Consider the following 15,606-nt stretch of genomic DNA (forward strand, 5'->3'; position numbering starts at 1 on the left):
TACACACCAGGGGCTGCCAAGCACCAAGCTCTCAGTGCTCGTCCCTTCTACTGAGTGATTCCCAAGGATGACGGCCACTCCGCCTCGCCGTGCCATCCCCCGCCCCTCCCCCCAGGAGCTGGAGACAGCAGGGAGGGAGGGACCATCACCCTCTGGCCATCCAGGTTCCGCCAGCTGGATGGGGGCTGAGGGAGCACTGAGGGGCCCGAGGGCTGGACCGACGGCTCAGGGGAAGCCGGGGAGGCCCCAGAACCAGGAAAGGGGCTCGGATCGGCCTCCGTGACGAGGCGCTGGCCCCTCCCTGCATGTGCAACCCTGACGGGGGCACCCGGCACACGGTCCAAAAACCCGCCCTTCCGCTGCAGCATGGCCTCTTCCTCGTAAACCCCGACACTCTCTAAGGAACTGTACCATTTAACAAAGGAGAATTTAACGGGACTGGCTTTCCTTGCACAGAACGTCGATTCCGGCCCCGGAAGCGTGCGGCTCCTAGCGGGAATGTCGCTGTGGCCCCCCAGGGTCGCTCCACCTCGAGGGACACCGGCCCCACCTCCCCACGTGCAGGCGTCTCAGCGACTTCTCTTTTTTTGAGGGAAAAAGGTGTACTTGGTCGGGTTAAACTCCTCCCAGATCCGCTCAAATTCTTCCAGAAAGAGCCGCACGTACTCCTCGTCCTCCATGACGAGCACGTTCTCCCGGTTGCTCTGAATGGCCTGAGTGGTCCAGTTCAGCGAGCCCGTGATCAGCACCCTCCTGTCCACGATCGCGAACTTGTGGTGCATGTAGCCCAGATCCTGGTCGTGCCGGACCTGGATCCCTGCAAAAAGTGAGACGTCACTGCTGCCTGTCACCCCGACGGAGCCTCCGGCTGGCGCTCCACCTCATCACCCCACGCTGGAGCCCCTCACTCCCTCCCCCCAGCCCCTCCTCTCACCACCCATCGCTACAGTTCAGGCTCCTGCAGCATGGATGTGTTCACATGACTGATCGTGCTTGTGTCCAGTTTCACGGGCACCATCACGTCTGGATGGTGACCGCGACTGAGCTAGGCAGGGACCCGCCCCACCAGCCCCAGGAGGCGGCGTGGAGGACACAGGGGCATCGGGATGGGGAGGACCACAGAGCCGAGGGCCGGGTGGCGGCAGGGACGCGTGACTCAGTTCCTCTGGGAACATGCCCTGTTCCCAGCCCCTGATCCAGGGCAGGCTCCCCACCCCCTCCAGGGCATACAACACGCATCATCCTTCAGTTACTGGTTCCAGGACGATCCAGTGGCGACTGGTGCAAAACCCATCTGCTTGGGTTCACTTGCCCCTAAGGTCTCACTCAGGCCCAGAAGCAGATCCCCTGCTGTCAGCACCTTGTAAGGGGGACAAGCCTGGCGGGGGGAACAGCGCAGGAGACACCCGGCCCTGGACCTGAAGCCACGGCTCTGGCCCTGTGACCACCCCGCTCGCACAGCCTCTCTGCCCGCTGGAGCTCACGGAGCCCTAGGTGCACCCGGCAGCCCCTCCTCGTGACTCCCACCTTTGACCACAGGATCGCCTGCCACTCCTCACATGACAGCATAGGCCCTCATGCGTGTCACGCCGCGGGCAGCTGTCCTGCGACATCTCCTGACCCTTCCTGGTACCTCAGGACTCCTGCTGCAGTCAGCCTCCCACTGGGACTGTGCTGTTCAGCACTGTGCCAGAGCCCAGAACCAGACCAGGTAAATACAGGCTCACAGAGAGACCGGTTCAACAATGAGTGACAAATGACGGCCTGGATGCCCTCAGAGGGGTATCAAGGTTTAGACGCAGTCTGGTCGCGGGGCCCTTTAAGGTTCTTCCCAAACCCGAGGTTCTACGGTTCTCTAAAAACCTAAACAAGGGCTTCCCTGGTGGCGCAGTGGTTGAGAGTCCGCCTGCCGATGCAGGGGACGCGGGTTCGTGCCCCGATCCCGGAAGATCCCACATGCCGCGGAGCGGCTGGGCCCGCGAGCCATGGCCGTGGAGCCTGTGTGTCCGGAGCCTGTGCTCCGTAACGGGAGAGGCCACGGCAGTGAGAGGCCCGCGTACAGCAAAAAAAAAAAAAAAAAAAAAAAAACCTAAACAAAATAAAACCGCTATGCCGAAACATAGCCAAGTTTCCCCATCAAAAGAACCAACAGACCAGGACAACACATGGCTACCAGGAAGAGCGGAAGTCAACGGTCCTCAACATTTACACTAGGTTTCCAACCCTGCCCACACGGAAGCAGACGGAAAAGCAGCACAAGACTGAAGCGTGTTCCCATCAGGAGAGCGGGCAAGAGACCCGTGCAAGCTGGGCTGAGAGAAGCCAGGACAGTTCTTAAAGGCCCCATGCGTCTTTCGGCCACAGCGGCCACCAGAATTGACAGGTAAAACAGATGCTGGTGCAGGAATGTCCCTCCTGGGTGCCTCAGTGATCGAGAGAAGGGCAAGAGGTTCAGACTCCGAAGAGCTCACACAGGACACAACGTCACACTGAGGCAGGAGGAGCAAACAGAATTCACAGGTAAGGCAGGATGTGAATTTAGAACGTCTTCAAAATTATTCACACATCCAGGTTCATCTGTCCCCACCCCAGTGAGAGAGGCAGGCCGGCCAAAGACCTGACTTCCCTGACATTTTGTAGCTGGAGAAACAAATTAACTGCTACCAACTAAACATTTCAGCTCCACGTTGTAGTGTATTTTAAAAATTCATTTCAGGGCTTCCCGGGTGGCGCAGTGGATAAGAAGCTGCCTGCCAATGCAGGGGGCGTGGGTTCGAGCTGGTTCGGGAAGATCCCACATGCCGCGGAGCAACTAAGCCCGTGCGCCACAACTACTGAGCCTGCGCTCTAGAGCCCGAGAGCCACAACTACTGAAGCCTGCGCGCCTAGAGCCCGTGCTCCGCAACGAGAAGCCACCGCAATGAGAAGCCCACACACCGCAACGAAGAGTAGCCCCCGCTCGCTGCAACCAGAGAAAAGCCCACGCGCAGCAACGAAGACCCAACGCAGCCAAAAAATAAAATTAAATTTAAAAAATTCATTTCAGAAGCTCCAAAACGAAATTCACTAACGAGTTTAAGGGGAAAAGCCTGTTCCTCCCTTTGGTCCTTAAGCAGACGCAGCCTCTCTGCACACCTGCGCCCTGACCAGCTTCTGCTGGCCGACCTGCCTCCAGCCTCGGCCCCCCACCCCGGGGCTGTCGCCCAAGTTGCGGGCTCAGGCGCTCTGCACAGAAGCTCCTCAGGAGCCCCTGGAGTTTCCCAAGACCTCGCAAGGCCACCAGGGGACGCGAGCGGGTCTCCCCGGTCCTCAGGCCCCATCCCCAAACACCCACGCCATCCTGGCTCTGCCTCCTGCCTCCCCGGTCCCGCGCCCGGCCTACCTGCCTTGCGGAGCAGCCCGATCTGTGAGCCACTGAGGGCCATGTAGTCGCAGTCGGTGACCACGCGGACGCGCACCCCGCGTTGGTGCAGCAGCTGCACTGCGCGGCCCAGCTGCGGGCTGGAGAAGGCGAACAGGCAGAGCTCGAGGCTGGCGCGGGCAGCCAGCAGGGCGCGCAACAGGCGGCTCAGCGAGCTCTCGCCGTGGGGCAGGTTGCACTGGCAGCCCGAGGGCGCGGCGCCCGGGACCCGCAACAGGGCCTCGGTGCACGTCACCTGCGACGGGAAGAACAGCACCTCGCGCCGCGGCCGCCGCGGCCGCCGCCCGGCCCACAGCCAGCGCAGCACAGTGGGTAGCGTCTCCAGGGCCAGCGCTAGGCCCCCGGCTACAGCAACCACCACCTGCCAGCGTAACGACCACATCTTGCACGCGGCGTCTGAGGCCCCGCCTACCACGTGCGCCCGCTGCCCACTGCGCCTGCGCGCCCGCCTGCCGCCCACCTGCGCCTGCGCATTCAGCGCCCATCGCCCACTGCGCCTGTGCGCCTGCCGTCCACGGGCCACGTGCGCCCTCCGCTCCGGCGCACTTGCTCCTGCGCATTCGGCGCCCATTGCCCACTGCGCCTGCGCGCCCGCCTGCCGCCTACGTGCGCCCGCCCACACTGCGCCTGCGCGCCCGACGCCCAAAGGACCCAGGAGGCAACCAGAGAAGACCCACAGTGACCAAAACTGGAACAACTTGAGGAACAGCATGAATAATGCAGAACTGCATTATAACCCAAGTTTAAATATACACTATTTCTATAGTGAAGTAAATGAGTAAAGAAATGAGAGATGGGGGGTGGGGGGGTGGTGTGATGACTTGGGCGATTGGGATTGACATGTATACACTGATGTGTATAAAATTGATGACTAACAAGAACCTGCTGTATAAAAAAAAATAAAATTCAAAAATCCAAAAAAAAGAGAAAACCAAGTCCCAAGATAAAATTGATATAGCCAGATAGTAACAATCAACTAACTCACTTTCTAGAGTTTCATCTTTATCATGTTTTTAATGTTACATTTTATTTTCTTTTAATTTTCCCTTTAAAAATGAACTTTTATTGGTATTAATAAATATATTTAGAGTTTTTTCAAGTTTCAAAAAAAAAAGAAATGAGAGAGAAGATACAATCTGCTGTACAGAAGAATTCCAAGTAATATTTAAGTGCAGACACTCCCTCCCAAAGGAGCTGCAACGAAATCTGCCCCTTTGAGGGTGAGCCCAGCTGAGCGACTGCCACCGGGAAAGAGGAAAGAAAACTCTGCCCGCAGAGAGCTGGCCAACACCGCCCTGAGCAGGTGACGCTGACATCACCTGCGCTGAGAGGGTGTGATGAGAGGCCCTTCGCTTTGTGATCTCGGTGTCCGAAGCCCGTAGCCCCAGTTCAGTCCTGAGGTTAAAACCCATCAGAAGCCGAGGTTGAAGGACATGCTGTCACTTTCCACAGGACACCTGGCCAGTACTGTTCACGTCTGCCAAGGTCCTGAAAGAAAGGACCAGCTGGGACATTGTCACAGACCAGAGAAGACTGGGGAGACCTGACAACTACATGCATTGGGTCCTGGGACAGAAAGGTGACATTAGTGACAAAATTGGTGAAATCCAAATAAAGTCTGGAGTTTAATAGTAATGTACCAATGTCAGTTTCTTCATGTTGGCAAATGAATTACAGTAATGGAAGATGCTAACGGATGAGGGAAACCGGGTGAGGGGTATATGGAACTCTCTCTGCTATCTTTGAAACTTTTTGGTAAATCTAAAATTATTCTGAATTAAAAGTTTATTTAAAATGTTAAACACACACCTTCCATATGGTCCAGCTGTCCCACTCCTAGGTATGACCAAAGAGAAATGAAAGCATATCCCACACAAAGACTTGTATGCAAATGTTCAGAGCAGGTTTATTTGTAATAACTCAAATCTAGAAACAACATAAATATCCATCAACAGATAAACTTTTGCATATTAATGCAACAGAATAATATTTAGCAATAAAAAGAAATAAATTATTGATATATATTACAACATGGATGGATTTCAATTATGCTGAGTGAAAAAAGCCAGAAAAAAAGAGTACAGACTTATGATTCCATTTATATAAAATTCTAGGAAATGCAAACTATAGTGACAGAAAGCAGATCTCTGGTTGCCTAGAGGTGAGGGAAGGGCAGGAGGGGTTAGAAAGAGACATGTGATAGATATGTTTATTATCTTGGTGGTAGTGATGGTTTCACGGGCATATTCATATGTAAAACTTGTCAAATTACGTGGCTTAAATAAGTATAATTCCTTATATGTCAATTATACTTCAATAAAACTTTTTAAATAGAGTTCCTGAGTTTAATTCTGGCTCCCCTACTTCCTAACTGCAGGACCTCAGGCAAGTGGCTTCATCTCTTTGAGCCTCACTTTCTTCATTTGAAATGATAATAAAGAATGAGAAGGACTTCCTGTTACGGCAGTATAAAGAAGTGCTCAATTCCTCCTTGCAAAGAACAAACATAAATTGGGAATTCCCTGGCAGTCCACTGGTTAGGACTCCGAGCTCTCAGTGCTGAGGGCCCGGGTTTGATCCCTGGCCAGGGAACTAAAATCCCACAAGCCTCGCAATGCAGCAAAAAAAAAAAAAAACCCAAAAAACCCCCATAAAACTGGGGAAAATGGTCAAGAACAACAACTTCAGGGCACTGGAAATACCCCAAAGGCAGACAACAAAATGGGAAGTGTTAGCTTTTAAAACCTGGCAGTGCTTAGGATAGGAGCAGCAGGAGTCCGTGGCCTTGTGGACTGAGGCTCCCATCCCTTCAAAACCCACCCCTCAACCCTGGTTGGAAAAAGTAGTCGTCTTACCAATGTGGGATTGGCTGCAAAAACCTACAGTTTTGCTGGCCAAAAATGGTGGATTCAGTTGTGAATGAATGATCAAAACACGCAGCCTTACCAGCCCAAGCTTGCAGTCCAAGTTAGGGCAAGCAGCAGATTAGTCAAAAATGTGACAGAGGGCTTCCCTGGTGGTGCAGTGGTTGACAGTCTGCTTGCTGATGCAGGGGACACGGGTTCGTGCCCCGGTCCGGGAAGATCCCACATGCCGCGGAGCGGCTGGGCCCGTGAGCCATGGCCGCTGAGCCTGTGCATCCGGAGCCTGTGCTCCGCAATGGGAGAGGCCACGACAGTGAGAGGCCCGCGTACCGCAAAAAAAAAAAAAAAAGTGACAGACATCCTGGAAGTGAGAAAACCATAAAAGGGCTGAGTTATGTTCTTCACACATCCCTGGCTAACTGGGGAGCAATGTATGAGTGGGAGAGATACAGGAGAGCATGGGGAAAAGTGAAAGCCAAGGGGGGCTTGAAAGCATTCCCCAACCCAGATTGATCAGCAGAGGGTATGAGGCCTACAGGCTCAAAGTATTTGGGTTAAACCAAAATCACTGCTGACTACCACATTAGAAAGACTCAGGGGTGACCCCTACGAATAAATAAAAATAATTTTTTAAAAACGAGCAGACACACCAGTGGCTGCACAGTGCAGGGGAAGAGATGCTGAAGTTTAAGTCCAGGTAAGTTTCCAAAGGACAACCACCTCAGAAAAGTAAAGTCCAGAGTTGCTACACTCTATTATCAAAAATGTCCAGTTGTCAACCAAAGCTTACTAGACATCCAAAGAAACAGGAGGTTTTTTCCAACAAAAAATACTAAGCTTTCCAATCTATTCTAATCTATATCATTTCCTTCCTTCTGCTAGCTTTGGGTTTAGTTTGTTGTTTTCTAGTTCCTTAAGTTGTAAAGTTAGGTTATTGATCTCAGATCTTTCTTCTTTTTTAATATAAGCATTTGTAGCTGTAAATTTCCCCCTCAGCACTGCTTTCACTGTATCCCATAAATTTTGTTATATTGTGTTTTCATTTTCATTTGTTCTAATTTCCCTTGTAATTTCTTCTTGATCCATTGGTTGTTTAAAAGTGTATTGTTGGACTTCCCTGGTGGTGCAGTGGTTAAGAACACGCCTGCCAATAGAGGGGACACGGGTTTGAGCCCTGGTCTGGGAAGATCCCACATGCCACAGAGCAACTAAGCCCGTGAGCCACGGCTACTGAGCCTGCGCTCTAGAGCCCGCGAGCCACAATTACTGAGCCCACGTGCTGCAACTACTGAAGCCCACGTGCCTAGAGCCCATGCTCCACAACAAGAGAAGCCACCACAGTGAGAAGCCCCCACTCACCACAACTAGAGAAAGCCTGCGCACAGCAACGAAGACCCAACGCAGCCAAAAATAATAAATAAATAAAATAAATTCAAAAAAATAAAAAATAAGTGTATTGTTTACAAAGTGACCAACAAGAGATTAATCTCCAAAATATACAAACAGCTTATGTAGCTCTATGTCAAAAAAACAAACAACCCAATCAAAAAATGGGCAGAAGATCTAAACAGACATTTCTCCAAAGGAGACATACAGATGGCCAAAAACCACATGAAAAGAAGCTCAACATCAGTAATTATCAGAAAAATGCAAAACAAAACTACAATGAGGTACCACCACGCCGGTCAGAATGGCCATCATCAAAAGGTCTACAAACAATAAATGCTGGAGAGGGTGTGGGGAAAAGGGAACCCTCCTACACTCCTGGTGGGAATGTAAATTGGTACAGCCACTATGGAGAACAGTATGGAGGTTCCTTAAAAAACTAAAATGGAGGGCTTCCCTGGTGGCGCAGTGGTTGAGAGTCCGCCTGCCGATGCAGGGGATACGGGTTCATGCCCCAGTCTGGGAAGATCCCACATGCCGCGGAGCGGCTGGGCCCGTGAGCCGGAGCCTGTGCTCCGCAACGGGAGAGGCCACAACAGTGAGAGGCCCGTGTACTGCCTAAATAAATAAATAAATAAATAAATAAATAAATAAATAAACTAAAATGGAATCACCATATAATCCTGCAATCCCACTCCTGGGCATATATCCTGAGAAAACCATAATCTGAAAAGATACATGCACCCCAATGTTCATTGCAGCACTATTTACAATAGCCAGGACATGGAAACAACCTAAATGTCCATCAACAGAGGAATGGATAAAGAAGATGTGGTATATACACACAATGGAATATTTCTCAGCCATAAAAAATAATGAAATAATGCCATGTGCAGCAACATGGATGGACCTGGAGATTATCATACTACTTAAAGTAAGTCAGAAAGAGAAAGACAAATACCATATGATATCACTTATATGTGGAACCTAAAATATGACACAAATGAATGTACCTACGAAACAGAAAGAAACATGGTTACCAAAGGGGAAACGTGAGGGGAGAGATAAATCAGGAGCTTGGGATGAACACACACACACTACTGTATATAAGATAGGTAACCAACAAGATCCTACTGCAGAGCACAGGGAACTCTACTCAATATTCTGTGATAACCTATATGAGAAAATCTGAAAAAGAATGAATATATGTCCATGTATAATTGAATCACTGGGCTGTACACCTGACACTGACACAACATTGTATATCAACTATACTCAAAAAAAAGAAGTGTTTAATTTCCACAACTTTGTAACTTTTCCAGTTTTATGTTATTGATTTCGAACTTCATCTTGTGGTCAGAGAAGATACTTTGTATGATATCTATATGTTAAGATCTACTGAGATTTAATTTGAGGTCTAACCTATGGTCTATCCTGGAAAATGTCCCAAGTGCACCTGAGAAGACTGTATGCTGCTGCTGCTGTGTGGAGTGCTCTGTAAATGGCTGTTAGATCCAGTTGGTTTATCGTGGTGTTTAGGTGTTTCCTTATTTATCTTCTGTCTGTTTTTTTAATCCATTATTGTGAGTGGGGTAGAACTATTATTGTAGAACTATTTCTCCCTTCAATTCTCTCAGTTTCTGTTTCATATATTTTGATGGTTGGTCATTAGTTACGTGTTTATAATTGTTATATCTTCTTGCTGTACTTTATTATACAGAAGCCTTTTGTTAATATATAATGTCCTTCTTTGTCTCTTGTAAACGTTTTTGACTTAAAGCCTATGTTTCTGTATGCCCTATAGATTTTTGGTTCCTCATTTCTTGCATTCCTGTCTCCTTTTCTTTTTTTTTTTCTTTTTTTTTTTTGCAGTGAGTTGTTTAAACTCCTTCTTAATTTCCTCTTCTGTGTATTCTGTAGCCATTCTCCTTATGGTTACCATAAGGCTTCCATTTAACATCCTAAAGTTATAACATTCTAATTTGAATTTATAGCAGCTTAACTTCAATAACAAAAATCCTCCTCCTTTACAGCTCTGTCCCACCCTTTTGGTGGTTACATCTTTATACGTCATGTGCCACAAAACATAAACTAATAATTCTTCGAAATGTATTCCTAAACTGTGTAGAAAACACAATTTGGAGTTACAAACCAAAGTTACAGTAACACAAGCTTTCACATTAATATTTTTTTCTTCAAAGGTATGTTTCTTGGTTATAGAAAACAAAAAGTATGGTTACAAACCATTGTTATAGTAATTCTAGTTTTTATAATTGCCAATGTATTTATCTTTACTGAGATCTCTATTTCTCCATAGGGCTTTGAGGTACTGTCCAGTGTCCTTTCATGTCATCCTATAGGACTCCCCTGAGCATTTCTTGCAAGACAGGTCTAATGATAACAAACCTCTCAGCTTTTATCTGGTAATGTCTTGATTTTTCCCTCACTTTGGAAGGACAGATTTACTGGATAGAGGATTCTCGGTTGACTTTTTTGTTTTAGACTTTTAATATATCAACCTCCTTGTCTTCTGGCCTCCAAAATGTCCGATGAGAATTCTGCAGATATTCTTACTGAGGATTCACTTCTCTCTTGCTGTTTTCAAGATTTACTCTTTGTCTTTTGAAAGTTTTTTTTTAATTGTCTTTTGAATTTTATTTTTTTATACAGTAGGTTCTTATTAGTTATCTGTTTTTTACATATTAGTGTATATATGTCAATCCCAATCTCCCAATTCATCCCACCACCACCAACCCCCCTGGCCACTATCCCCCGTTGGTGTCCATACGTTTGTTCTCTACATCTGTGTCTCTATTTCTCCCCTGCAAACTGGTTCATCTGTACCATTTTTCTAGGTTCCACGAATATGCATTAATATACAATATTTGTTCTTCTCTTTCTGACTTACTTCACTCTGTATGACAGTCTCTAGATCCATCCACATCTCTACAAATGACTCAATTTCGTTCCTTTTTACGGCTGAGTAATATTCCATTGTATATATGTACTACATCTTCTTTATCCATTTGTCTGTCGATGGGCATTTAGGTTGCTTCCATGACCTGGCTATTGTAAATAGTGCTGCAGTGAATACTGGGGTGCATGTGTCTTTTTCAATTATGATTTTCTCTGGATATATGCCCAGTAGTAGGATGGCTGGGTCATATGGTAATTCTATTTTTAGTTTTTTAAGGCACCTCCATACTGTTCTCCATAGTGGCTGTATCAATTTACATTCCCACAAACAGTGCAAGAGAGTTCCCTTTTCTCCACACCCTCTCCAGCATTTGTTGTTTGTAGATTTTCTGATGATGCCCATTCTAACTGATGTGAGGTGATACCTCACTGTAGTTTTGATTTGCATGTCTCTAATAATTAGTGATGTTGAGCAGCTTTTCATGTTCTTCTTGGCCATCTCTATGTCTTCTTTGGAGAAATGTCTATTTAGGTCTTTTTTGTGTGTGTGTGGTACGCGGGCCTCTCACTGCTGTGGCCTCTCCCGTTGCGGAGCACAGGCTCTGGATGTGCAGGCTCAGCAGCCATGGCTCACGGGCCCAGCCGCTCCGCGGCATGTGGGATCTTCCCGGACTGGGGCACAAACCCGTGTCCCCTGCATCAGCAGGCGGACTCTCAACCACTGCGCCACCAGGGAAGCCCAAATGTCCTACAAATATCAATTAAATCTATCTGGTCTATTGGTCATTTAAAGCTTGTGTTTCTTTATTAATTTTCTGTCTGGATGATCTGTCCATTGGTGTAAGTGAGGTGTTAAAGTCCCCCACTATTATTGTGTTAGTGTCGATTTCCTCTTTTATAGCTGTTAGCAGTTGCCTTATGTATTGAGGTGCTCCTATGTTGGGTGCATATATCTTTATAATTGTTATATCTCCTTCTTGGATTGATCCCTTGGTCATTATGTAGTGTCCTTCCTTGTCTCTTGTAACATTGTTTATTTTAAAGTCTATTTTTTCTGATATGAGTGCTGCTACAACAGCTTTCTTTTGATTTCCGTTTGCATGGAATATCTTTTTCCATCCCCTCACTTTCAGTCTGTAGTGTCCCTAGGTCTGAAATGGGTCTCTTGCAGACAGCGTATATATGGGTCTTGTTTTTGTATCCATTCAGCAAGCCTCTGTCTTTCAGTTGGAGCATTTAATCCATTCACGTTTAAGGTAATTATTGATATGTATGTTCCTATTACCATTTTCTTCATTGTTATGGGTTTGTTTTTGTAGGTCCTTTTCTTCTCTTGCATTTCCCACTTAGAGAAGTTCCTTTAGCATTTGTTGTAGAGCTGGTTTGGTGGTGCTGAATTCTCTTAGCTTTCGCTTGTCTGTAAAACTTTTGATTTCTCCGTCGAATCTGAATGAGATCCCTGCCGGGTCGAGAAATCTTGGTTGTAGGTTCTTCCCTTCCATCACTTTAAATATATCATGCCACTCCCCTCTGGCTTGTACAATTTCTGCTGAGAAATCAGCTGTTAACCTTATGGGAGTTCCCTTATATGTTATTTGTCATTTTTTCCCTTGTTGCTTTCAATAATTTTTGTCTTTAATTTTTGTCAGTTTGATTACTCTGTGTCTCAGAGTGTTTCTCCTTGGGTTTATCCTGCCTGGGACTCTCTGCTTCCTGGACTTGGGTAGCTGTTTCCTTTCCCATGTTAGGGAAGTTTTCGACTATAATCTCTTCAGATATTTTCTCTGGTCCTTTCTCTCTCTCTTCTCCTTCTGGGACCCGTATAATGTGAATATTGTTGCATTTAATGTTGTCACAGAGGTCTCTTAGGTTGTCTTCATTTCTTTCCATTCTTTTCCTTTATTCTGTTCCACAACAGTGAATTCCATCATTCTGTCTTCCAGGTCACTTATCCGCTCCTCTGCCTTAGTTATTCTGCTACTGATTCCTTCTAATGTATTTTTCATTTCAGTTATTGTATTGTTCATCTGTTTGTTTGTTCTTTAATTCTTCTAGGTCTTTGTTAAAGATTTCTTGCATCTTCTCGATCTTTGCCTCCGTTCTTTTTCCAAAGTCCTGGATCATCTTCACTATCATCATTCTGATTTCTTTTTCTGGAAGGTTGCCTATCTCTTCATTTAGTTGTTTTTCTGGTGTTTTATCTTGTTCCTTCATCTCGTACCAAGTCCTCTGCCTTTTCATTTTGTCTTTCTGTGAATGTGGTTTTCCTCCCACAGGCTGCAGAATTGTAGTTCTTGCTTCTGCTGTCCATCCTCTGTCTTTTGAAAGTTTGACTGCATGTCTTGTGATCTTTTGGAGTTCATCTTATTTGGAATTTGTTTAGCTTCTTGTGCAGGCCATTCTTCATTTTATTGTGCTTTGCAGATACTGTGTTTTTTGTTTTTTGTTTTTTACAGACTGAAGGTTTGTGGCAACCCTGCATCAACAAGTCTACTGGCACCATCATTCCAACAGCATTTGCTCACTTTATGTCTCTCATGTCACATTTTGGTGTTTCTTGCAATATTTCAAACTTTTTCATTATTATCATATTTGAATTGGTGGTCTGTGATCAGTGATATTTGATGTTACCACTACAGCTCAGTGAAGGCTCAATGATGGTTAGGATTTTTTTGACAGTATTTTTAAATTCAAGTATGTACTTTTTTTTTTTTCTTTTTAGCCAATGCTATTGCACACTTAATAGACCACAGTATAGGGACTTCCCTCGTGGCGCGGTGGTTGGGAATCCGCCTGCCACTGCAGGGGACATGGGTTCAAGACCTGGTCCGGGAGGATCCCACATGCTGCAGAGCAACTAAGCCCATGTGCCACAACTGCTGAGCCTGCACTCTAGAGCCCGTGAGCCATAGCTGCTGAGCCCACATGCCACAACTGCTGAGGCCTGTGCGCCTGGAGCCCGTGCTCCACAAGTGAAGCCACCACAAGGAGGCCCATGCGCCACAATGAAGAGTAGCCCCCCACTCGCCGCAACTAGAGAAAGCCCGTGCACAGCATCAAAGATCCAATGCAGCCAAAAAATAAAAAATTTATTTTTAAAAACAGACCACAGTATAGTGTGAACATAACTTCCATATGCAATGGGAAACCAAAAATTCGTGTGGACTCACTTAATTGCAATACTTGCTTTATTGCAGTGGTCTGGAACCAAACTCACAATCTCTAAGGCATGCCTATGTGTTTATATTCATGTGTCTCACGAAATTCGGAAATTTTTCAGCCATTATTTACTCACATATTCTGCCTCTTTCTCTTTCTTCTTCTCAGGCTCCCACAATGCATATGTTGGTCCTTTCAATGGTGTCCCATGGATCTCTTAGGCTCTGTTCCTTAGCCTCAATAATTTCCACTGTCCTATCTTTAAGTTCACTGATTCTTCTGCCTGCTCAAATTGTCTTCTAGTCAATTTTTCACTTCAGTTACTACAGTTTTCGGCTCCATAATATTTTTGGTTTTTTTGGTTTTCTTTGATATTTTTATTTTGTTCACACATCATTTTCTTCACTTTCTCCACATCTTTAGTTCTTTGAGCATCTTTTTTTTTTTTTTTTTTTTTTTTTGCTGTACGTGGGCCTCTCACTGTTGTGGCCTCTCCCATTGCGGAGCACAGGCTCCGGATGTGCAGGCTCAGTGGCCATGGCTCACGGGCCCAGCCACTCCGCAGCATGTGGGATCCTTCTGGACCGGGGCACGAACCCGTGTCCCCTGCATTGGCAGGCGGACTCCCAACCACTGCGCCACCAGGGAAGCCCTCTTTGAGCATCTTTAACAGTTGCTTTAAAGTCTTTGGCTAATATGTCTGCCATTAAGTCTTTTTCACGGACAGATTCTGCTGAATTCTTTTTTTCCTTTCAACAGACCTTCCTGTTTCTTTGAATGCCTTGTGATTTTGTTGCTGTTGTTATTGTTTTTGCTGAACACTGGACATCTAAATCTAATAATAGCATAACTCTGGAAATCAGATTCTCCCCCTTCCCCAGTGTTTACTGGTTTGTTATTTATTTTTACTGTTGTAGGCTCTTTGCCAGGGATCAGCTGGAGGTGTAAACTTCAGTTTTTCTCAGGTCTTTTCTGAGCCCTTCCCTGGATGTGCAGTCACTTTTAAATTTTCTCATACATGCAATTGTTTTTGAGTGTCCTACTCTTTACTGTCTGACTCCTGAGAGGTAGAAGGCAAAAATGAAGCAGGGAGAGGCTGTCATCCAGAGGGGGAGGCGCAGCGACAGTGGCTGCCCCCTCTTTGTCTGCACTCTGATTAGAAGCAGCAATCAGCGATCAGGCATAGAGCCCTGATATTCAGAGGACAGGATCCTTTCTACCCACCCTCGTTCCTGCAAGCTGCTCCAAGAACACGTGTACGGCCCTGCCATGTGGCTGGGGGTAGGAGATCGGAACCTGCAACTGTACTATGAGCTAAAACTGACTGAAAATTAACCACAGTTTACTAAGTCTTCCCCTGGAAATTGTAAGCCTTCAGTAGAGTACAGAGTTCCAAAATAGTTATGTCATTGGTGTTACTTTAACCATATTATTTTCTATGACTGATCCCAAGAAAATCTGAGGTATCAAACCAATAAAACCATGTAGTCAACAGTTTATAAAAATATATCTTTATTATTTCAATGTTCTTGCATGATACAGATACCTAGTCATATAAACATGGTCTTCCTGTTAAATATAAATTAAACACAAAAAACTATAAACAAATCAGCAATATTACCGGAAAATCCTTCCAAACCATGAATCCTTATTAAAAATGTACACAGGGACGATGAACCAATCTTAAACTACCATACTCTGAAACTTAACTGCAGCCAAATGTAAACGTTTAAAGAAGCAATAGAGGGCAAAGTGATATGGAATAAAAACTATGATGGGTTTCTCAACTCCACATACAGTGAGCCAGGCCAAACGACTCCATCTGACATTTCAGCAAAGTATCCTCTTTGTGTAAAAAAG

At 46.2% G+C, this 15,606-nt stretch overlaps 1 protein-coding gene across 1 annotated transcript; it reads right to left on the reverse strand.

Moving 5' to 3' along the window:
* Positions 1 to 569: 569 nt before the first annotated feature.
* On the reverse strand, positions 570 to 3,803 carry PLD6 (phospholipase D family member 6; the record flags this gene model as incomplete). The annotated part of the gene is made up of 2 exons (XM_079725059.1): positions 570 to 817; positions 3,383 to 3,803. The coding sequence occupies 2 exons, from the start codon at positions 3,801 to 3,803 to the stop codon at positions 570 to 572; spliced, it is 669 nt and encodes a 222-aa protein (XP_079581185.1).
* Between the last annotated feature and the right edge of the window lie 11,803 nt (positions 3,804 to 15,606).

This window comes from Hyperoodon ampullatus, assembly GCF_949752795.1.
Source record: "Hyperoodon ampullatus genome assembly, chromosome: 19".
In the NCBI taxonomy this organism is placed as follows: domain Eukaryota; kingdom Metazoa; phylum Chordata; class Mammalia; order Artiodactyla; family Ziphiidae; genus Hyperoodon; species Hyperoodon ampullatus.